Source organism: Fundulus heteroclitus, chromosome 12, assembly GCF_011125445.2.
Source record: "Fundulus heteroclitus isolate FHET01 chromosome 12, MU-UCD_Fhet_4.1, whole genome shotgun sequence".
Lineage (NCBI taxonomy): Eukaryota > Metazoa > Chordata > Actinopteri > Cyprinodontiformes > Fundulidae > Fundulus > Fundulus heteroclitus.
The window spans coordinates 38233249-38259016 of record NC_046372.1 but is presented as its reverse complement, the minus strand read 5'-3'; the positions used below and the strand labels follow the sequence as shown (position 1 = coordinate 38259016).

The following is a 25768-nucleotide window of genomic DNA, read 5'->3' as shown; positions in this document are numbered from 1 at the left end:
CATATATCTGTTTTGATAAAATATTGTTTTAATTTTTTAGGTTTATTTTGATCACACATTTTTTTCGTTTTGATCACACATTTTGATTGAAATTACTTTGATTGTAAAATAAAAAGGGCACTAGGTGTCGCTTCGCCCAATCAGCTCAGAGAGTTCTGCTGAATTCCCTCCTTTCCCCAAATTGATTCTAACGGAGCAGTCCCAGATTGATAATGTGCAGAACTACACATTATCAGTCTGGCTGGCCAGGTTACATACCCACACTTGAGATATGAAACCATTAAGAAACACACTCCAACCAGATGGTGGCGGTAATGCACACCTCCAGTTTTTTGCCAACCTTTAAGAACTACGGAATGAAGAAGAGAAGATTGAATGGAGTATAAAATCAATATCAGAAACAGAGGGGGAAAGGGAGGAAATCGGGATTATAAATAAAGCATTGTTCAGATTTTTACAAATTACAAAACTAATACATAGAATATAGTATGTGAAGGCTATAGTTACACCTTCATGTACAGTAGGTGGCAGTATGCACCTCTAATGTTGTTTGCGATCTGAATAAGAAGAACGATTAAGCTGTGTTTCTAGAATTGAAATTGTCAGAAACTTTGGCACATAACCGCCACCTGAAAAGGAAGCCAGAGGTGTCCCAAATATGTGGTGCTGATCATGAATTCAAAGAATGTGAAGATGATGTGCAAGAAAAGTGCTGCAACTGTGGTGGTAAGCACAGAGTGGCATGTGGGGAATGTGAAGTCAGGAAAAGGGTGGTAGAAATTAAAAAGTTAAAATAATCAATAAGATAAGCTATCCAGAGGCATTGAAGGTTTGAAAAAATAATTAAAGTTTGAGAATTTTTCATAAACAAGCATGAGTTTGGACAGGTATTCACAGGTAGGCCTATTGGAATATACTTCCACTTATATAATATATATATAATAGTTGAAGTTTGGACTGAAGATGGAAAAGTAAAATTTCTAAACAGAATTTTTAGATGTTTTTTTTATCCTCCTTTTCGGTGTCTTGTGAGTACTAACCTTGACTGAGCGAATATTGGCTCACTGCATCTTAAGCAAACACACATTTATTAAAGAATATTAAGGTATGTTTTCTTCTTTTTTGTGCAGTAAATGTGACTTTATGGACTTTATGGTCTAGAGTAATGGGATTTTCTTGCTTATTTTTGCCCTCCTAATCTGGTTTGATAACTTTTGTCAGTTATCAAAGACAGGCATCCCTCAATTCTGGTCCACACCCTTATAGAGGGGTGGTAAGGGAATAGTTTGAGAAACAAACAATGCATAAGCCTGTTGTTACTGGGCATGGGGAGTGCTGTCAAAGTAGGTAATTCCTTGAGGGGGCGGGTAATTAACGCTCTACATAGATCTGCGATGGCTGCTTATTTTCCAGGACAGGGAGGGGCTGCTGATCAGATCGCAGAATCCACAAGGATTAATCAGATATCCATTAATTTTCCATTAAGCAAAATTGGCCATGATTGTGATAAAGTAATAGCATCATAGCATAGTTAAAAGCTAAAAAAGTTGATTTTGCATGATTATAGGCTGTTTTAAAAAGCATAACGTAAGTTCCAGGATTTTTGCAGATTTCTGCCCCCTCTGGCAACAAGTTGAAATGACACCAGTGTTGTGCATGTGCATGGGAGAACAAGAAACACATCTGCTGCAGCTCTTTTGTTAATGTCTCCTAGGGAAAGAAAGCTTTAAATATTAACCCCGTATTAAAACCTGTGTTCTCTCACTAATGCATCGATTACAGCGGAGACTCAACTAGGTAGACAGGTGAACGGGAGTGCACACCGTGTCACACCCATTTTACACATCGGGCAATTGTAAGAGCAAGTACGAGAAAGAAAATAAATAATATTTAACTTCAAAACTTGCACTATGCACGTTTTAAATGGGATTGTATGTAACAAGCTCTAATTAGGGTTCTCCGAGACACCCAGGAGACTACTGACAGACACCAGGATTTGTTTGAGGAGCTGTTAAAACGACTTTGGGTTAAACAATTAGGTCAAGTCCAACTATCTGTTCCACTTTCAGCTGCCTTATACACTGCAAATGACAGAATCTATTTTTACACCTATGTGCTTTAACCAACACCATACAGAGTCACTATAAGCTAAATATCACAAAGACAATAACTTTTCTAAGGCTGTTGATAGGTTCCTTTAGCTGTGTCTAGGGCTATACCCTTAGCAAATAAGTTAAATGGCAACAAATAAAGCAAACGCGAAGGCTAATGATACAAAAGAAATTAAATTCTGCATCTCTTTTAATCCTAATGGAGGACAACAAAAAGTGACGTATAACTGTTGAATTGCAGGAAAATTATGCTTTGAGCACTGTTCAATCCATCGTCTGAAATGGAACGGATATGGAACAACTGCTAACCAACCAAGACATGGCCCTTTAGTGGACATCTCAGGTTTACTTGAGAAATAGAAAATTTCTACCTGCCCAAACAATATCCCCCCTGCAATATCGTTTAAAAAGGTTTTCCCTGTTATCGGCCCTTGTGTTGCAGAGGTTTACAATACCTCACTTTTAACAGATGTGGTCCAAATTCTTTCAAGCATGCTGTTGTTGAGCCATTATTGAAAAGCTTAATAATTAGATTCTTATCTCCAAGATTCCTTTTATGTCCAAGGTTTTTGAAAAAGTAGTGGCAGAACAGCTAATTTCTTTTTAATGAAAAAACATGAGGTCGTCAACAGTTTTCAGTCTGGATTTCGTAAGCCCCATTCCACAGAAACTGCCATACTTAAGGTTTTTAGTGGCATTTTAATGTCTGCAGACTCTGGAACATCAACAGTAATGGTTCTCCTGGATCTTAGATCTGCCTTTGATAATGCTGATTACAGTATTTTTATTAATATTAGGTATTAGGAATAATATTTGCTATTAGGACCTATATCTGAAGTATACAGTCACTTTATATTTTGTGTCTAACACTTTTTATTAATTCAGAAACAGTAATGACACAATCAATTGAAATTATTTACTAACAGTCAGTAGCTCATAACTAACCTGACATCCCATTTGCCAATAATTAGCATTGCTTCCATGAAAACAGCGGCAGCCACCGTGGGATGTTGGAGGCTTTAACAACCGGTCTGGCATCTTTGTCCTGGCATCCTGGCATTCTCTGGCATTATCGTGGCATCTTCATGGCACCCAACAGCCACAGACGTCCTAAGTTTGCCAGCATGTTTTCACGTGATGTTTTTATATCACCACATTTGTTTTTCTTATCACGAGTCAAACCACTCCTACAGTGACCTTATAACTTTATTAAATTGTTTAAAAATGTTTATTAAATGATGTGAATTTAGCACATGATTAATTGAAAGTAAATATAGAATAGGTATTAAATAACCGCAAAATCAAAGCATTTGCCCATAAACAGCAACAGAAGTCGGACTGGCGGCGTTGTGACCAGTGGCAGGCGGCTGGTGAAAGTTCCACAAGCTTTTATTGGAAATAACATCAATAAAACATGATTATTTGGAAGTAGTTATAGAGTAACAGGCATGTATAACAAATCGTTTGCCCACACACAGCAACAGGAATGCGGCAACAGCCGTGACACCTTCTTGGCAGTCGCATGCCAGTGAAAGTGCCACCGGTATTGCCATTACTAGGTGCCGCTGCCACCGGAAGTGCCACTCTTAGTTGGAGCTGCCACAGGAAGTGCCACTAGTAGCTGGAGCTGCCACAGAAAGTGCCACTATTACCTCTAGCTGCCACCAGAAGTGCCAGTATCAGATGCCGCTGCCACAAATTGAGCTCGGCCCTGCTGGAAATATGCCACTGAGCATTTTTTAAATACGCCAGACGCATAGGGGGGCGGTGTACAGCAAAACTAAAACTTATGTCAGCCAATCAGAATCCTTCAAAACAACCACAACTTCCTCTTAGGAATCAATCATGGTGCCGGGAGGTTTGATCTTGTGGACAGATAAAGAAGTTGAGCTTCTTTTAAACACCATAGAATATAAAGTTAATAAAACTCAGGACAATGTTGATTGGGAATAATTTTTATGGCCATATGGCCAAATGTATAAACAATGGTCGCACATGTGTAAGTTAGTGCAGCAATATACATCGCAGACTGTGATGCGCCGGACTATAATATCCATTTTTTTCATGTACACATGTAGGCTCAAAACCGGAGCATTTATAAAGCTCTACTGGCCGGAGTTTTTAGGATTATTAATTTTAAGGGATGTATAATGCCATTTACGTGCGGCTGAGAGGCATAACCGCATAAAAATGTCTCGTTTTTCCCAGATATCCTGCTACATGTGGAGTAAGCCTTATAGTCTATGTAGCAGCCGAGATACCAGAAATTACTAGTTGTGGGCACAATTACTCTTTGTGCAGTACACAGTGGCACGAACAAGGCCATTGTCAAGATAAAACTATAAGAAGTTACATTTTCCATTTGTCATGGGCAATGCACAAGACACAGCAAAAGTGTGAAAGAAGGTGTGACCAAAATGTAGCTTTTTGGCCTGCATTCAAAACGTTGTGGCTCGGTTCTGACAACTGGTCTGCAGCCTCTAGAGCTGACTGTGCAAAGAATGATGCTTTTAAAAAACAGAGAACATAATAGATGACCCTGAGCATTATCTTCAGATGACAGTAATACAGCAGTGTGTCTTTAGCCAGAGGCTTTTTCAGATCTGCTGTAATACCGATACAGGAAATCCTTCCCACCCTATGTTCTATAATGCTATAAGGAGTATTTGCAGGAAGCCAGACGGTAAGACTCCTTAAAACATTAAAGTATTATTTGGCATTCACAATGTACTTTTGACCTGAATTATGTGTGAGACAAAAACACACACACACACACACACACACACACACATCAGCAAAGTAAGCCAAGTTAACCAGAAAACCACAATCTATTGCTTGTTACAGACAAAATGCAACATAGTAGAGGAGACCCATCACCAGGTCACATTTCTAAACCTGACTGTCTACACAGTTCAACTCCCTACTTCTGGATAAACCTCCTTTTGGGTAAATACTCTTCTTTCAAAAAGATGTGGGCACATTTTGGTTTGAGTTAAAAATGTAGAGAGAGAAGTAATGATCATGAACATAACTGTGCTGATATATCATATTTTATTGGAAATGTTTTTGTTCATTTATGTCAACTATAAAAGAACCCAGATGTACCTAAATGGTATAGTCAGATACAAAGAAAGTGGATAATGTTTATGTTAAACTGCAGAGTAGTGAAGAGGACACTGTTTTTAACTGCAGAAAAGTTCTAATGCTTCTTCGATCACTGCTTTACTTGTCTGTTTGGGACCTTGAGGGTATGTGGGGTTTCTTTTGTATGTATTCTGTATAAACAGATTCAAATAAAATAAAATACAAACACTGACAATCACAATGCACACACCATTCCAACATGAAGCAAGGTGCTTGTAGCTATTCTACAAAAGGTACAGGAGAGCTACAGAATTGATGGGAGGGTGAATGGAGCTAAATAGAGGGCCATCCTGGAAGAGTGAATTGAACACTAGGGCCGAGGTTCACCTTCCGGCAGGAAAGCCACCTTGAACTCTGCAGCCAGAACTATAATAGAATGGCTTGGATCAAAGCGGATATGTGTTAGAGTGACCCAGTCAAAGTCCAGACCTACAGTAAATCTTGTTGCTAACCTGTAGCATCCCTGAAAAACATGAATGAAAAGGATAGCATGCCACACTTTGAAGATTGTTATTTGCTTAAAAAAGCATGCAGTGTTTTATTTCTGCTTCATCAATATGCACTGCCTTATTTATGGCCTATTACATAAAAAAACCCACAAAAATTAAAGATGTGGAACATTTTAAATGAACATAGGTGCATCTCAGAAAATTAGAATGTTGTGAGAGTCATTTCAGAAAGTACATTTTTTATATAGATTTATTAAACCCAGAGTGATATATCCCAAGCTTTTATTTCTTGCAATGTAGATGACTATCTCTTAATCTTTCCTGCAAGATGACTTTCGTGGCATTTGTGCATTCACAAACACACAAGAATCCATCTTGTTCCACTCCCACTTCAATCGTTTGGGACCGAACCAACAATTGTTCAGGTCAATCAGGTTGTAGTATTATGGTTTAAGGCGAGACATACAGCTGTGGCAATAGCAAGAGCTGACGAGCCCACAGCAGAACCTAAATAAACATGACAGCACAGGAGGAAGCACGCATAGCTGCTGCTATCACATCTGTTTTGTAAGAAGCCACAATTTCTTCTTTGATGGTAGAACAGCAAGAAATATTATCCCGAGTGTAAGCGCGCCTTGACCAGCGTAACTTGTTGTGGTTTCTCATGGAGCCTGCAGCTTATAATCTTTTTAATTGATTCCGTGATTGGCTAAAACCAACATTTGGTAGGCGGGCACTAGGTGTCACTTTACTGTTGTGGCTTGCTCTCCTTGTGAAGGATGTCAATGAGTGTCTTCTAGACACTCTTCAGTCTTCCCATGATTGTTTTCTCCTACAGACCCAGACTGAGTATTTAGAGGCCCAGGGAACCTTTGCAAGTGTAAATTAATTAACTAAATAGGAAGTGACACCCTGAGTTTACAATATTTAACTTTTTCACAATAGTCTAATTTTCTGAAACACTGCATTTTTGAGTTTTTATAATCATCAAGATATAATCATCAAAATTAGAAGAAATAAAATGTCGAACATATTTTTGCTGTGTGTATAAAGAATCTATTTAACATATGAGTTTCTCTTTCTGAAATGTGCAACAAACCCAGATGTACCTAAGTACCTAAGTGAACTTTCTCACGACATTGTATTTTTTTTAGATTGTACTTTTCGAAGGTTGTATCTATACCGCTGTGGCACTGATGCCTTCCTGAACTCCTTGCAGCAAGGCTTCAGCTATAACAATATCCCTACAATCTCATTGATAATTGGGCTGCCACTCAGTGGTCTGATAGAGACTGAGGGCATGAAAAGTCTTCATGTGCTTGTTAAGCCGATGGCTCTGAGCGCAGCAAAACAACTGAAGGTGACTTGGATATACGTGCCAGCACTTTATCAGCTCAGACTCTCTGTTATGTACTGTGGTGAGTGGACAGTGTTATGACCAGTAAAACCAGAATAAAATGCAATTATTGGCAAGACTGTTTATGCATTAGATGTAAGGTTTTACTTTAAACTCAGTCTAAATCTGAGTCCTGGAAATCCACTGCAGCGGGTCATCAAGTTCAGCAGAAGAAGGTGTAAATGACCCTTTAATTTATGTCAATAGTGTTCAAGAAGGAAACATCTAAGTCATGCAGGACTGTGGTTCCTGTGCAGCAGGGCTGTGAAACACTGGTATAAATGATAAACAAAATTGTAATTTAAGGTTAGTCATACAGTAAATTACAGTTATAAAACAATAAACAATAATGACAAACTATAAACTGAAGTTGGACTGAGAGTTAGAAGGACCAGAGATGTTCCCTTATTATATTCACTCTGGTTTAGAGCCACATCTTGTTCTGTTGGTACTGAAGGCTTAAACTTAAATATGATACAGCTAAACAAAAGTGTCAGTGAGGTTTATTCAATACAGACATACCAGCATTGATGATGTAAATACTACTACTACTACTACTACTACTACTACTACTACTACTACTAATAATAATAATTATAATTATAATTATAATAAAATGAAGACTAATGTTTATCACTAACCAAACACTGGTCAGGTCGTGTAGGGTGGATATAGCTTCTTTTTAAGGACTCAAAGAGTTTGTTTCTGAAGACCACAGTTTACTGAGACTTACTCTTCTGCCTGCACCAGGATTGCTCAACCAATCAAAAACTGACGTTTAAAGCATCAGGATAGCTAGGTAGTTTTGTCCAGCCAATGAGTTTAAGGGATCTGTAGTTAGCCAGACCAGGGAAGTGTAGATAGGGTGGCTAAGGTGCGGTGTCATGAGGAGGCCGACTGGTTAAGCAGTCTCCTTCTTGTCTACAGAAGCAGTATCTGATGGGCTGATGTTTTCCATTCACCATCTTCCATAAATATTTAAATCCGCTTATCACCAGATCTTCTGAATCAGTGAACCAGTTAGTTCTAGCATCTAGGTTTGCTAAAATATTTGAAAACATTTAGAATTTTTTTTAAATCTTGATTTTTTTTTTTGGCTTCAGGTCCAGTCCCACCCACTCCTAAGCCCTCATCTGCTGCTCACAAGCTCCATCTTCATCTTCCTCTACAATCATTAGTATTAGTGCTCTTGCCATCCATTAAACTTAGGGTGACCAGATCTCAAAAAACCAAATGTGGGACAAGTGGATGCTTGTGAGAAACTCACATTACCAACACTATGACTACATCATACATTTTAATCTAACACAGATTGCACATTACATTAATCAATTTCTGCTTTACCTTTTAGTGCACAACAGTACATTATCCCGAGTTTATAAAAAGCATTATTTTACTTTTTTAAGTTTAATGAAACTGTTAAACTTTAAAGAAAAGTTCAATAAAGTTTATGAGAAATAACTTTAAAAGTGCTTAAAGATTAACATATTTCAAGCTTATTAGAAAAAACATTATTAAACTTTTGTGTAAAGTTAAATATTTTAGTTAATCTTAGCTGTTGTTTCGTTGTCTGTCTGGCAGGTGTCTTTAGGCTTGAATAAAAATTAGTCCATAGATCGACAGGAGGCTTTTCATCTGTTTGTTTCTTGTGCGACTCACTCTTACAGTGTTGCTCCACATTGCAAACTTCACCAAAAGCTCTTTGAGAATCAAATTTTTCTGGCCTCACCCAGTTATAAATCCTTCCCTAGTCTCTGTAGCAGCATTTTCTTTTCTTTGACGTAGTTTCCTTAATATTCTGTATGCATCAAAATCCTTTACATTTTATTTTATGAGCATCTTGGCACGCTGCTGCTCATGAGGTGGGAGGCTGCTGCATGTTTTGATTGAAAGCCACTTGCTTCTTGTCTGCGACTATACCTGCTGTTCTGCTTTCCTTAAATAAATTTCCAAAATCGCCTAGCGCATAATCTTTTGACTTTTCAAAATCTGACCCAGTCAAATGTGGCACATTGTTTCAGTTTGTGGGACAGGCGTGAAATAATCAGACATGTGGTCACCCTAATTACACCAGAACTCTTGCAATGGAATCTGATCCTGCTTTTGGGTCGCTTTTATCTAAGTGGATGACAGTCTGACAAATTTCAGAAACTTTCAATGGGGAGCTAAGCTGGGAGATTTTGTAAATTTTCCCAGTTGGAAGATTTCCATGGAACATTTAGGAAATAGTGTGAATTAAGTGGAAATTGGGGGTGCTCTACAAACAAACATACATTAAACATTGTTTGATAATAGGCTGGCATCCATGTGATATGTGTTATATTAAAAACATACACTTAGTATATTTTTGGAATAATATAATTAAAACTTAATTCAGTTCCTGTAGTCTTAATTCAGTTCCTGTAATGCATTGTTTACATTTCAATTGTTGTACAGTTAAATCACTGCTGCACTTTATCCTGTAACTTTATCTTATCCTGTAATCTAAATTTCAAGCTGTATGCAAACGGAATTTCGTTCTGTACGTACTCTGTGCATACAAAATGACAATAAAGTTGTCTAAGTCTAAGTCTCTAAGTCCATGGAGTCAAATGTATGGCTTCAATAGTCTTGTGATCTGGCCCTAATAGTCCATGGTTCTGGAAATAATCTGTGCACGTGAAGGATGAGTACAAGGAGTGGATGTGGCCTCAAAACCACTGCAGTTAGAAGTTCACTATGTGCATGTAAGGAGTGGCATGTGTATACTCGAGTGTAGCTGTATGAAATTTGGTCGTTTTCGTCAAGACCATGTCTGTGATCGTCTTTCCCTGGTTGGTGGCCGTCAGATCTTTCTTTAACAGCTGCTTGCCTTGTCTGGACTTTTTGTCTACATGTTTTCTTTGTGTCTCTGTCCTTTCCCTCCTTCATGCTTGGCATCAGTTTGTACCTAATACCTTCACTGCAATAAAATAAATCATCAAGGGTTGGGTGACAAGGGAAGCTTTATACCTATAAAGCCTCCCTTGGTAAAGTAAATATGTTTGGCAGCCAGAGAACAATTCTGCTTACCTCAAAGCAGGACATGACTAGAAAAAAAAGGATAAAGCCAAAATGTGTATATTTACCCAACTTCATTTAAAATCCATGTTATTCACCAACCTTCAGTACTTTAAATATCAGGTCTATACCCTTACATGCCCATTAATTCCTGGCAATTCTTAAATATTCCCATTAATTCACATGGAAAGTAAGGCTTGACGAGAGTTCAATAACAACATATATCGATCGATAGACATATATCGATGATAGAAAAAAAGGTCAATAAAAAGATCAATAGAATGAAAGTTTTCCTTCCTTCTTCATTCCAGCCAATCATGTAGGTTAATACTAGTCATTACATCCTCCCAACCAATCACAAGTGCAGACCCAGGAACTCTCCGCCCCCAAGATCCGCCCCCTTCAAAGAGGTCAGAGAGCACGGGTTCATTACATTTTTTAAATAGTTGCAGTTTTAGTAAAAAGTTGATTGAATAAAGAGTTGAGTTTGAATTCAGTGTTTGAGTGTCTGTATCTAAAAATTGATTATTAAGCAACAGCATAAAATGACCAGGGCTGCACTTAAAATGTATGTTTTGAATTTGTTGATAATTATCTATATCGATCAATATGATTTCTATTTTATCGATATGCTTTTTCTCTATATCGTCCAGCCCTAATGGAAAGCTTCTAATTGGAAAATTCCTGAGATTTTATAACCCCATTCACAGATGTAATATCTTACACTTAATATTTCACCTCAGCTAAACTTAGTTATTGTATTTATTAATTTATTAATTTATTTTTCTACTATGTTGCATGTATTCTAACACATCATCACTCTCTGCTGAATAGAAACAGTTCCCCAATCTGAAGAATTGACAGGATGATGATTGTGCATTGAATCTTCAGATAATTAACCATGGATTTAAAAGGAAAACAAGGGATGACTTTCAGGATCTTTTATTTTGTCAGGTGGCTTTATATAAACAGATCAGTATGAATTATCAGAAAACTGTGATTATTTCTGAAAGAAATAGCTTAATACTTTGAGATTTTTTTTGTTTGTTTGTTTTGGCCCAGGTTTGATATACTCTACATAATAAAATCTTGTCAAGTCTTTTCAGATGAGAAGTCAAAGATGAAGGGTTGATTCCTACTATAGATATTAAAGCTAACTCGCCTAATATGTAACTTCTTTGTGCGTTTTGATGTACCTGGGTTTGCAGAGAGTTGAACAGAACCCATTTAACTCCGAACCATCAGGTAAGTAGTTTTCTTCTGTGCAACCATCAATGACTGACAGCCAGTCTTGCAGCTAAAGCAATTTTCAATTCCACTAAACAAGGAGACAAGCAATCCAAATGATAATAAATAGGGTAGGTTACAGCTTTTTCAGGTACAAGCACAAAGATGCTTCATTTGATGCTTCAGACTTGCCGCTTATTATGCTCGTCACTCACTTTGCGTTACTGAATGGCAGATTTTAATAAACGTGTCAGCATTTCATCAATGAACGCTGTCCCATACAGCATGGAAGTTGAGAGAGAAAAAAACTGAAACGTCCCTTTCTTAAGTGGCGAGCATTAATTTGGCAACAAATATTGCAACCTGTCAAAACTCCCCTCGCTCGATGGCAGCCTCCCTTCTGTGCATTTACGCACAGCTGAAGTGCAAGCTGTCATTTTGGCAGGCGAAGACAGCGTGGTTTGATCATCCATCATCTTTCTTATTCCTGACACTTTGAAATCAGGGCTCATTTGCTACAGCCTCCAATTTAGACAAATGTTTGGTAAATAAAAGGATTCCCCGCAGTGCCTTCAGGGTCTGGCCAAGGCGAAGCAACGAGGTTGTAGGAGTTATTCCCTCTTAATAAAACTGGGATGGGGACAGACTGTTATATTCTTCGCGCAAAATGAAACGAAAAGTGGAAACTTTGTGAACATGCCTCATCCTGGCCTAAACCCATCTGCATGTGGAGGGAAACACAAACGCTTCTCGCACAATTCCTGCTCGAAAATTGGTCGAGTTTGAATGTAATTATTTTAGACAGGATTTGTGCAGCTAGGTGCATGCAGCAGAGGCGTGACTTTCTCCTCACATCATCTGCGTTCACACAGCCCACTTTAATTATCTGCGAGCAGGAACTCCTCACCTTATTAATGCCCGCACATTTTGTCCGGGCACAAAGCTTTCGCCTGCGGCTTCGATGGTGGGATTTTCACATTTTACATTTTCTGATGTAACTTTACAGGAAAGGGTTTGTGGGTGGACAGAAACACAGAAACTGGCCCGTGAGCACAGAGGCGGATGGCGCACAGGGGTGAGAATATATGGGTTTTTTTTTTCTTCATATAACCCACTATAGAAAAACCTTGGGAAAAAAAAGGAGTTCAAAGTGTTCATCAAAATTCACACCCCGAGAGTTCAGTCTGCAGCGTTGAAACCGACCTGCTGAGCTGTGCTGGAGGAAATCTATAGAAACAAATTAACTCCACGTCTGTTGGTCTGGGCATGTGCACAAGATAACGGGCTTCAATTACAAAGCTCTCTCTCCTAATTGAAAATGCAGCTAATAGCTTAAGTGCTTGCTATCTTGGAAAGCTAAAAATATGCGCAGGGGGGCGCGTTGGATTCCAGCGTTTACCGAAGGCCCTCCTGAGTGTGGCTTTTGGCCCCGGAGCCACTCGTTTGAATACAGCGTCTCTCCCGCTTTCATCTTTCTTCAGACTGTGTTTACCAGTCATTGTGATCAGAAAGGCTTTCTCACATGTCAAAAAGAGAATGTGCACACTGCTACTAATACGGCGACTCTCAGGACTCCGAAGGGGGTAGAAGGTAATTAGAGGAAGGCCTGGTGTAGAAATTAATTCAACACTTTTTGATGGATATAAAATCTTTGTTTTGTAAACTCTGGAAAAAGTCCCCAATATGTTCCAGAGTTGGAATACAACAACTGTTAAGAAGCTAATAAACATGGCAACCATAAATAAATGTGTAGCATGATGTATAACCTTTGTTTTTTTTTCATGACATTAATGACCTTTTGTACCCATCGTTTCATTTATTCTCAGAGATGGTTAATTTAATAATGTTGGTTTCCTGATACAGAACCGGCCATTTAGAGTAGTTCTTCCACTTTCAATCAGGCTGAAATCTGGAAAAATTACATTCCCGAAGCTTCATTTCAACCAGCCTTAGCTATTCCAAATGAAGCTTTGATGTGTGTTTTGGATCATTATACCCAATCAGAATACCCAAATGTGTTAAAGACATATATAAAACAAGAAATTGATTAAACTACTCAGGGACCAACATTTGATTGGCTCAAGTCAATCATTAGGTGGAAGTTACTGGGACAGCAGTGTTGATTTCCACAGTAAAGTGAGTTTAACAACTCCATGGTATGGGACAAAGGCTCAAAAGAATATAAAAGTATGTGTGCATATTCCCCTATAAACTTTAATACTTGTTGCCAAAGGTTCCAGATCATCAGTAATCAAGCTTGCACCTTTTTTGCCAGCAAAAAAAGCATTATTTACCAGGACTCACTGGATTTAACCAAACTCAGAGGGAAGGACCAAAGAAGTCAGTGAAGATCTAAGAAGGATAAGTAACAACTTTGAGAAGATTTTTGAAGGACAATTTTAAATATCTGCACATTCCAATTATTCACATAAAAACATGATTAATCATGTTTTTTATGTGAATACATGTTAATCAAACATGTCAACAGTTTGCTAATCAAACTGTAACCCTTCAATAAGGAAAAGGTTAGAAAGATCAGGAACAACCCAGAAGCCACCAAGGCTCAGGCCTGCCATGAATTGTTACAATTCACAGTAAAAGGGGTTTTAGACACAAACATATATATGTAGACGCCTCATCGGGCGCAGGTTTGCACACCGACATCACCGGCATATTGTATGTGGCAGAGAGAAGTCAATGTCTATGTTCCCTGTATACATGTTTTAAGTGTTTAGATATAAATATATAGATGGAGCTTTTATAGACTTGTAAAGAAATATATATAGATTAATTGATAGAGATTGGCAGAACAGAGAGCTATTTTTAGATATAGATGTGCATATATATATATGTGTGTGTGTGTGTGTGTGTGTGTGTGTGTGTGTGTGTGTGTGTGTGTGTGTGTGTGTGTGTGTGTGTGTGTGTGTTATGAATATAAAAATTAATTGGTTAAATCTAAACATTGTTGTCTTCATTATTTCATAAACCGTGTCACATGTGAACCTTTTAAGATCTGGTATAGACACAGTAGATTAAGAACAGACATTTTGGGGGAGTATCAAAGAGATAAAATTACTAATGTGAAAAAAGTCATAGGAGAATAAGGTAAAAAAAAGACAAAAGTGGTAACATTATGAGAATTAAGGGGGGACATTTCCAGAATAGTCACAGTTTGCAGAACTATTTAAGTCCTGGAGTGATAGGGCCAGGTTAGATTATTTTAATTATTTTTATTCTTTACGAGAATAAAGTCAGGAGAATGAAGCAAAAGGGATACGAAATTAAACTCGTAATGTTACAAAAATATTATGAATATAAAGTATATTCTGAGATTAATGTTCCTCTGATACTGTTTAAGTGTCTGAGTCTAACAGCAGATTCGCCACATTCAACATGGCAGACGCTCTGACTCATCCACAGCATAGGCAGAACCCGCACAAGGCATCTACGTATATAATATCTATGGTTTTAGACATGGGCATGGACAAAAAAGTGACAAAAACCCAGATACCCTGCACCAAAGTCAACATATTCAAAGTTGCAGCAGCGCCCCTGGACCGGTCAAATGCTTTAGGAGAATGTTTTATGGTCAGAGAAGACTATGTTTGAGTTATTTAGCCACATTGACAAGAGGAGTGTGTGGAGGAGTTGAGGCTTTGAAATCTAAAATCACTGAATCATGATGTGGGTCCATTTACATGGTTGGTGCATTCCAAAAAGAGGGAGAAAATTTGACAAAATGGTCTATTTTCATTTTTTTCCCCCCGACTTCACTCTAAATCAAAAGCTCAAATATACAAACACACATCAAAAGATGGCCAAGTGTCAGCCTGAGCCCTATAAAAATGTATGGAGCTTGTTTTAAAAGCTGGATACCTGCCAATAAATTAAACGCTTTAAACAATCTTCTCTGTTCCTGCTCGGAGCAGTGGTCAAATGCCCAAACAGATTCATGGAAGAACCTAATTGATGCCAACAGAAAGCATGTGATCGCTGCACAACTTGCAACCTAATATTAGTAGGGATGTATGTGTACATATATGAGCACGTGTATACATTTTTAACCCTGTGTGAGTTCAAGAAAATCCCCTTGAAATCCAAAAATATGCACCATGTCCTTATCTTTTTAAACTTTGTAGTTGTATAATCCATCCTCACTGGAAAAAGAACAGCTCCCATAAAAAATTAACATTCATGATGAATGCATGTAAATTTCTGATTGAGGCACAAAATGTTCCACCCTCACTTCAACTTGCATTTTTTTTTTTTTCATTTTTTAAATCAAAGATGTGAGTTCTCCTTTCGAATCATGGAGATTGGCATGAAATGCAACACAGAAAAAAAATCCCATTACATTTTTAACAGCTCAGGCTTCTCCCCTGAGCTGCAGAGGGCACGGAATAACAAAGCTGAGGGACGACTCGGCTCCTTACCTCTGATGGGCTATTAGTTATTCTAGCTAGCAAAAGCCCCATTAAGTCTGCCATTTAATGCTCCCACGCCACATTCTCACATGAAAGCTGCTAGATTGATAAGGTGAGCATCTCACCTCAAGCATCGCTCGTGCTTGAGAAACGTTCTGCCACAGATAATCTGACAAAGAGCTGATTTACCTGTCTGTGCTCCTTGTAGAACCTGATGCTACTGAAGACAAGTGAACGTGTTCGTGCTAAAGGCTCTCTGGCGACTTTAGTGGAGAATGCGAGGTCCTAAGCAGAATCCTCTGCAAATTCTACAATTATTTATAGGCTGCATGTAGAATATAGGGAAGGAGCTGTTTGACGGGGGGAGAGGGTAAAAGTTAGTCTTTGAGCTGCACTGACAGATGCAGTGGGAAAGAAATGCCTTCGATACTCCCCAGCATGTTTGTTCTGAAGAACAAAAGGGTGCAGCGACATTGCATCTTTCTCACTACAACATGCCCTGCTAATCAGACTGAACCAGAGAGCAGGAGGCAAAAAAAAAAAAACGGGAGACACAGGTGAAATATTTGGGGTTACAAGGCCATAAAAGTGTCCAATTAAGCATGAGCAAATTGATGTTTTTACTAAGAATGAGAACTCGGTGTTCAGAAAACGACCAGAGGTTTCACTTTCTGTGGAAACCAGTTATTTACACACACTGTATAAAAGGGTAAAAAAAAATTTTTTTGTCTTTCGGATCCATCTGGTTTTAGGTCAGTTAGGATTACCAAAATCAGATTAATTTGTGAAATATCAGAATAATGAGAGACAGAGGACTTTTGGAGTTATTATTACCTTTCTTAAAATCTCCACATTTTTTTGCTAAAATTACCTTTTGAACTACATGACTTGAGTCAAAGATTTTTGGTATTCTTCCACAAGCTTCTCACGGTAGTTTACTGGAGTCAGGCAAAGCAAGGCGAGGCAATTTTATTAATACGGCACTTTTCAGGACCAAGATGATTCAAAGTACTGTTGGGCCCATTCCTCCTGATAGACCTGCTGTAACTGAGGTGTGTTTGTAGGACTCGTTGCTCTCAAACACCTTTGTGGATCTGCCGAGAAATGTCCTACAGCAGTGAAATGTGTTCTTTGTGATAGGCTCTCCAGAACGTTGACTATGATGTCCATAAGCCACTTTGTAACTAATTTAGCAGTATATGTGTAGGGTCGTTGTCCATTTAGAGACCCTGTCTGAGCTCTTTAACTTCCTGGCTGATGTCTTGAGACGTTGTTTTAATTATTCCATATAATGTTTTTTCCTACTGATGCCATCTTGTTTTCTAAAAGGAAACCAGTTCCTTTAGCTGCAAAAAAATAATAATAACAAAACGAAAAACAAACCTACCACATGATTTTGTCACCCTCGTACTTCACATGGTGTTCTCAGTCTTCAATTTTTCCCTTTTTACTTTCCCTTTTTTGATATAATCCTCGTCAAAAAAAGGAAGGTCTTGCATTTGCAAACTGTAATCTGGCTTTCTATGTACCTTTTTTTTTTTATCTGTGAGCCACATATCCTGTCTTTTTCCTGAAGAGAAGGTTTGATAATCGCATTATGTTATACTTGTAACATCCATAAATTGTGCTCTAGGATGAACCATACTGCATCATCATCTGGGAGCTTCCCAGATGATGTAATTTTAGGGTATATAATCTGCTGATTTAAAAAAAAAAAACTTTCACTATCACCTTCACTGACATTTTGCAAACAGAAATAGTTTAAGTAATTCCTAACTGACCCAAAACAGGATAGTTTAGTCTTATTTAATGTCAAACAGTGTGTGGCAAAAAAAGGGCACCAGCGGTGTGTCTCTGAACAGATTCTTCATGTTTATGAGCTTAAACAAAACGTAGCATAATGCAGTTTCCCACTGCAGCAGCACAGCATAGCCCAACAGAAACTGAGCCCAAATACATAATTTATCTTTTATTTGGCTACAGGCCGTTATGGTGTTCTCCAGCGCGCAACGACTGTTTGAACTTTGTAAATGGAACCAATGAGGAAAATGCTAAACACACAACGGCTCGTGGCAGTAAAAGGGGATGAGATATGTGATCATCAGCAGGTAGGATTGCAAAGATTTACATACTTTATACAACAGAAAACAAATACCACCACTCACATGGTGTGTGCATTTGTTACCACAGCTACTGTAGCAAACACACAGGATAAGGGAGGAACACCTGCACAGTGACTTGATCTAATACATTGCTTTTATTCCGAAAGGCTGGCCGCTAATGCACAGATTAATCAAGGGGAGTCTTTCGTGTAAGTAATGAAAAATGAACCTGCTTCGTGTAGAATGCGTTACAGTTTACTCCAAAATAAGGCTCATATTTTAGCATTTATCATTACATGATTGGGCTGAGCAGCAGGGTAGTCATATGGAACTGAAACGGCCAGCATATTGGAAAGCAAGTCACCATGCATTGACCTTTGTTTCCTTATCCCAAAGCAGGCAGGAGCAGAGGAGAAAGCAGGTATTTTTTTTATCCCACAGAGTATTAGAAAATTTACCTCGCATGCCTCGCACTGGAAATGGATTTTTGGAGGGCAACGGTCATACCTCGCATTCCCTGGAGCCTGAGATGGTGTACGTGTAAGGTCCCGTCCCATTAACCAGCATATCCATAGTCTCTGAGTGGGAGGGCTTGTAGTCCACATAGTACTCTTGCAGAGGGGAATTAAATGAGCGCTCGGTCTGCCGTGCCTGTTTCTGGCGCTTCTTGACTGCCGAGCGCTGCTGGAGCTGTTTGAGACTGCTGGGATAGTGCTTCCATGACACATAGATAACCAGCAGAATTATAGCCACAGATAAGAAAAGTGCCACGCTGCCAGCTATGATCTTGTGGAAGGACACATAGTCGGTGTCGGGCACGGGTACAGTGGGGGAGGCCTCGGAAGGAGCTGGCGAGGATGTCCTGTTCCAGGTCAGCTTTTTATCCACCACCAGCTGTGTGGGAAGAGGCAGGAATTCAGGCTGGAAAGGGGAGGTGGGAGGCAAAGTCGTTGAGGGGATTGGGGTCGGCGTTGCTGTACAGATGTTATAAGTCTCCACCACATCTGTCACTTTCTCTCCTTGGGCCTCCTTAGGACTAGCACAAATCATAGTAGTCTCCTTGTTGCCCTTGAAGGCTTTGAGCCAGGACACCAGTGGGCATATGTTGGGGTTACAATGCCACAAGTTCCCAGCCAGACTGATGGCGGTTAAGGAGATCCAAGTCTCCGCCGTCTGCTGGGATACATTGCTGAGCTTGTTGGAGTCCAGATTCAGAGTCTGAAGGTTAGGCAGGCACTGAAACGTGCTGGCTTCCAGCGCTTCCAGCTCATTTCCTGAGAGGTCCAGCTTTTGCAAGGAAGTCCACATCCACGGCAGGCCCTGGGTTAGCAGTCTGATACGGTTCCACTGCAGGTAGAGGGCCCTCAGGTTAGTCAGGCGGGGGAAATGAGCAAAATTGATCTTTGAAAATTGATTGTGTTCCAAATGGAGCTCAATGAGCTTCAGGAGTCCTGCAAAAGCATTACGCGTCAGGCTCCTGAGCCTGTTGTAGCCAATGTCGAGAAACTCCAAGTTGCGACAGTCGAGGAAAACCCGCATGGGGATTGTTTTAAGGGAGTTTGACCTCAAATGCAAGCTGAGCAGCTTTCGCAGACCCAAGAACTGGTTGGGTTTCAGAACCTGCAGTTTGTTGTAGGACAAGTCGAGGTTCCTGAGATTTGGGACATCGTGGAACGTGTTGTTTTTCAGCTGTGTGATCTTGTTCGAGCTGAGAATCAGCTCCTTGAGCCTCCGGATGCCGTGGAACGCCTGTCCGTCCACGGCGTTGATGTAATTGTGGTCGAGGTAGAGCCAAACCAGCTGACTGAGGCCTGCGAACTGGCGGGCTCTGAGGTTCACCAGGCTGTTGTAGCGGAGGGAGAGGCCCTGCGTGCTCACAGACACGTTGTTTGGCACGTCACGGAAGGCATTGGATTCACAGTATATTATTTTCCCATCACATCTACAGCTCGAGGGGCAGCGGCGCTCCCGGATGCCGCTTGGAGCTGCAAGCAGCCAGGTGGGTATCACCACTGTGAATATAAGCCATCTGAAAAGCACAGAGAGACCTAGAGACAGAGAAAAGGGCAGATATGATAACATGTAGACATAAGAGAGACAAGACTGAGAATCAACAAAGTATTAAAAGTATTAACTAAATGCTCTGGAACGGTGCCTCTGAAGGTTTGTGCAACCAGCACCGCCTTTTTAAATAATGAGGTTTTTCATGTATTACTGTACTGATAGATGTTTTAAAACAGAAAGATCACAGAGCTTGGACTTTTCCAGGGGGTTTTTTGTCATAAAGAACAATAAGATTTATGTTTTCATTAGAACTGAATGTTTGAAAGAAGCATGCCGTTTCATTGTGCTTTCCATCTTTACCCAGAAGTTGAGTTTTTTTTTGTTAAAACACAAAAGGAATATTTTGCCAAATTTAGATTGAATAGCGTTGCGTCTGACTGTATTGAGATCGAAACTGTCAAAGGTGCTGAACAATAGCTACTAATTTCTGATATCTCCATTTTTAGCTCTGGCAGCCATATTAGATACAAAAATCAACTTCAGTCGAAATTCTGATTTCAGGGCGCATTCCTGCCATATTTTTTACCAAGTCCTCAGAAAATCCTTTTCCTGAGTATATATAGAGCGCACCTTTAGTGTATCTCATTGGTTCTTTGGCGTACCACTAGGTTGGATGTTATTCCCAGATTCAAGATCTGATGTCAAATATATGTTCAGTCTTGGTTTCTGATATCTGCTTCAATTTAAACTGGACTTAAAGTTCACGAAATATTCTCCACTTCTTATTTCAGTAGTTTCTGTTTGAATCAAAAATCTTTTTTTTTTTTGCTTAAACCACTTAAATTTTTTCAGCTCTACATCACAGAAATATCTCCTGAGTAGTGCTGTGAAGGACATTAAAAGTACCAGCAGCTGTACTTGTATCCAGTGGCTTTTTTAATAAAAGCATTATGGCTCATTACTCAGGATGCTATTGGGATAAAGGGTGGCATAAGAAAAAAAAAAGATTTTTGTCATTTGAACATTTTCTATTGCTCATTCACTTGTCCAGTCAAGGGGGTGGGTGGCTGTGTTGTGTGCAGCCTCAGCACAGGAAGATAATGTGGCCGTGGCCCACTCATAACACTGAAGTTGCACTGAAGTTGCACCTGATTCACTATGCCACTTTGGTAATTAAAGGGCTAGTCCACAGTTTTTAAGGACCCTGAACTACATTTGATTTTCTCCAGTTCAAAGTCCAAAATACTCAGCTTAGACAAACCTGATCAGTATTATTATACACTGTACAGAGGTTCTTTAAACACAGTTTAGGCTTTATAAAACCCTCATTCTATTTGTGAAAATCCTGGTCCTTCTTTTTTTCTTTTTCTTTTTTTTTCTTTTTTTTTTTGGCATTAGGCCCCTGTTAGATTCAGTCATGCATGAAAACCACAACAGCCTAGTCGACCATTGTCAGAATCGTTATAGGCTGATTACGGGTTCTTTCAATCAAAGTTTGCTATCAGTGAACCAGGGTGGGGGCGATGGAAGATCTCTCCCAAGGCACCATTAATGCAAGGACTACAACTGCTTGTAGCACAGTCAGTGAACCTTAATGGCCCTGGAACAGCCAGCACAGTTTTCTCAAAGGCGTGGTTTTGAGACATTTGTAGGATGACTGATAACCACATTCATCAGGTACAATCTAACAACCAGCTTTTATTTTCTCTTTTATTCCAAAAATAAATGCCTCCTTGAGATTCCCCAGCCAGCCTGCAGCCATCACTCAGACACCGCAGGACGTAAGGACACCACAACTAACGGATTTAATTAAATTGTACTTAAACCTGCGAACATTTCTTCAGAAGATTGAACATACCCATACTTGCACGACGTCTGCTTTTCCTCATGCTCATGGAAGTCTTTTGGAGGCGTTCCGGGTCCACATGTTAGGCGCGCCAGGCGTTTTGCCCAAATAGTTGCACATTCAAGCGCGGAGGGCGCACACACTTTGCGCCGAAGTCGGACCCGCCGCGACCACAGCCGCACACCTGTCGGGAGAGGACAGCGGCTCCCTCAAGGTGTTCACCAACCCCTGTCCCTAGTTTACCGCACGGCATCAGCTCGGTCCTGCATGTTTCTGCCTGGCGCCTGGCGAAGGATGGAAGGGAGGACGCGCTCACGCTTGCGGAGCCATGGCAATGACACTCTTCAGCGCAGGTTGTGGGAGGACTGGGAGATGCTCTCCAATCACGGAGTCACCAATTGTTGATTCTAAGTTGCGGAAAAGACAGCGAGAGAGAGAGAGAGAGAGAGAGAGCGGAGCAACGTGAGAGGAACTGAACTGCGGTCCGAAGACGACAAGTTGCGGTATCCTGCCTCAGGCGTGAGGGGGAGAGAGGGAGGCGCAGGCGGCCGTGGATTAGACGCGTTGGCCGTGACACCGAGAATAAATCAGTTATATAGCAACAGGAATGATGCTCCTGCGCGTGGAATAGGAGGACGGATGCTGCTGGTTGGTACTCAGTTATCAGGACTTGAGATGCCCTCTCCTGGTCACCGAGTGACACTCCGCAGCCCACACCGAACTGGTCCTCGTTGTTCCCATGAGCACAGCCTGCATATTAATTAAATCCGGGGAGTGGGGACACTGTTTGGCCTGCATTTAGACCCTTGGGAAGCTTCACCTCAGAACCTCGTTGATGACTCAAATAAGATGTTTGAGGAGATCTGAGACATATTTCAGAAGTTAGACATTTAAACAGCCTTGTGGACCTCCCTAAAATATATGTCAGTCATTGTACAATAAAAAAAAAACCTTAGTATTTATTTTAAAAGTGTAAAGACAATTCAGTAAAATGTCAGCGAATTATCATAATGTATGACAATAACTGTTGACTTAACCGACATCTTCAATAAAATGTAATATTTAGGTACTTGTTACCAAAATAAAGTAGCAAATGTTAGAATCATTTACAAAGCCTAATGCTGTATCAAAATCAACATTTAAAGTTCCCGTTTATAGTGTGCAAAAATGTTTTATTTTGCTTCAGAGCTGTTTATATGACCAATTGTTAGGTTATTACAAATGCTTCTATTTTAACATTAAGGCTAATATTGTATTTCTCTAGCTACTCTCTTTGCGGTGCTATTTAAGATTCTATTCATAATTATAGTTTTTCATCTTAAGCCTATATACAAAGTATTCTATGTACAGCTTACTGCAGAAATTTAAGGCAATTTTAGGATTTATGATAGAATCTTTAGAGGGAAATGGTTTATAAAAGCCCTGGGCTATACAAGCGAAAACTAAATAAAAATCAAATATAATAAAATAATAGAATTGTGTGCCCTAATCACTTTCTCTACCAGTAATAACAACGATAATTTAAGGAGCAAATTTAAGGCTAAATACATGCAATAATATGCCAAGTCTCATATTAATGCTGTTGTTTTTTTTATGACTGGCACTGTGAACTTATGATAGACAGGTTAGGGTGTTAAGAGCAATTATGTATAATGAAAGTGTCAAACATGCCTCCATCCTTCATTTGTGCCATGTTGTTAAATATTCTAAATCTGTGCTGTTACAATCAGAAGCTTGCATATCATCATCAAGATGTACAGTATGGAAATAATGTTCATTTGGGTTCTTTTAAAGATTTAGTTGATCTGTCTAGGGTAGAACAATCTGCAACAAGCAGTGTCAGTGAATTAAAACAGCAGAAACTGGGGCGTAAGTTTGGATAAATTTTTTAATACTCACACGGTGAGCATTATCAAAACCAGCTCAAACACATACACCCCCCAATAACGTTTACAAGAATGTTTCTTCTGAAAAAGTTGCAAAACAATATCTCTGCCTCAGCAAACCTGAATCAAATGATAAGGAAATTAGCAGGACTCTGTAGACCCTGACTAGTTGCAAAAAACTGTGTTTGCATGGAAGATCAATGAATGGATTAAGGATTGAATTCAGTTATTAATGTGTATTTATTTCGAACAAAATATTTGAACAAAAAAAAAAACAATTAGAAACAACACATATACAAAAAGAAAGAAATATACAAAAATATCAGCAAGAAAAGAGATGCATAAACTTATTAACTCTCACCCACTTGTCACGCACTGATTTATTGCAATAATACATATACAACAATGCACGTCCCTATATATAATCTAATATTATTAGGCTTAAGATTTAGGTGATGTATGTAGTATGTTTTTAACTCTAATCTCATCCTTTAGATCAGTGGTTCCCAACCCTGGTCCTCTGGTATCTCTGTCCTGCATGTCTCAGATGTGTCCAGCTCACCTGACTGAAATGTCTGCATGGCCTCCTCTGCATGTCATCAAGTGCAGTAGAAGCCTTTTAATCATCCATTTATATGAGTTAGGACTGTGGCAGCAAGGAAACACCTAAAACATGCAGGAAGGATGTACTTGAGGACCAGGGTTGGGAACCTCTGTTTTTGATGAATAACCAGCCCTGCGCCATTTCATTTCAATGTTTGGTTCCTTTCGTTGCATGTTGATGCTGAAATGTATCGCGTGTAAACAAAGAGTCGCTCTAAATACTTTATAATGGGACTCCGGGACAGGGTCAAAATCATCATTTTTAATATGTCCCTATCCCCCTGTATTTAATGAGCAGCATTAATTATCAGTAATGAACATTAATGAACATTTTAGCTCAATTCACAGATAGCGTGTTGCAAAGAAATTGCAGGAAACCAGACCAAACGCGGATGCATCCATCACTTCAGCCGCAATCTCCGATTTAATTTCCATTGTTAGATCAATCAGCTAACTGAGGCTGAAGGGCAGGTCAGCCTCACACTCTCACACAGACACACACACACACACACACACACACACACACACACACACACACACACAATTTGCTCTTGCACACACTTATTCACAAACACACAAAAATCCACATCAAGGTGACTGCGAGCATGTCGGCGACATTAACTCAGCTCTGAATCAAACATCCTGCAGCACTCTAATCTGTTCCATCAAAAGGTCTGATGATGCTTGCAATTGATTAGTCATGCATGTTTTGGTAAACTGAAATGTGACACGGTGGGGGTGTGGGAGGGCAAAATGAAACTGCTGAAAATACCACAAAGGCCTGTAAACCCAGAGTGAAACCCGAAGAATGATTTTACCCGGAGATTTCTTATTTAAATCGGATCCCTGTCATCTGCTCGTCTCCTGATGGACAGAATGCAAACACAACAAATATATTTCCTAGGATTTATTTTAGATGTAAGTTTATGGGCTCAGTTTAATAGTAGTGTGATGACAGAAATGTTGTCCCACAACATCTCCTCGTTTTGGTTCTGCAGCTCATTGCTCCCTGTTTCGTTGCCTTGTACCTGTACCTGTGTAATGACTATAAAGTTAAATCTAATCTAATCTAATCTATTAGATCAGCATGAATGTTGGGTTTTCAGTATGTGAAAATACATACAAGAATAAAAATGATTTTTAATTCTGATTAAATCCTAAAAATGTCTTGTCACATCTCTGCTCCTCCTTATGCACAGTCAGTTATAAAAACATCTTATTGGAATAGAAATGCAACACAAAGTTGCTGAGTTTCATTTTCAGTGTGCTGATCAGGCATACTATTATGACTATTGATGTGAAGAACACTGATTATATATTCTTAACAGGCCATGTTATTTGGTGGAATAAACACAGCCGAACATTAAGTTGGAGTAATTTTGTTTTAGACAAATTCCTGTTATTTTTTAGTTCAACTTTCCCCTTGGAGATGTTTGGTTGATACTGACCCCTGTACACATTTAAAAGTACCAACGGTGGGAATCTGATAAGAAACACATGACACCAGAATGCAATATGTAAAAAAGGAAAGCCTGCA

At 39.4% G+C, this 25768-nt stretch overlaps 1 protein-coding gene across 3 annotated transcripts in view; it reads right to left on the bottom strand.

Annotated features, from left to right (window-relative positions):
* LOC105915383 (leucine-rich repeat transmembrane neuronal protein 4) overlaps positions 1 to 22653 on the bottom strand; it is a 95736-nt gene extending 73083 nt beyond the window's left edge. Inside the window, exons 1-2 of one of the 3 annotated variants that reach the window (XM_021308929.2) lie at positions 21761 to 22653; positions 18400 to 19940 (exon numbers count right to left, since the gene is read on the bottom strand). In XM_021308929.2, coding sequence (XP_021164604.1) covers positions 18400 to 19940; positions 21761 to 21791 — 1572 coding nt within the window. In that variant the 5' untranslated portion in view covers positions 21792 to 22653. Of the gene's footprint in view, positions 1 to 18350; positions 19941 to 21754 lie in introns of all 3 variants that reach the window. The other 2 variants (XM_012849474.3, XM_012849475.3) reach the window with 2 other exon arrangements.
* Positions 22654 to 25768: the final 3115 nt, after the last annotated feature.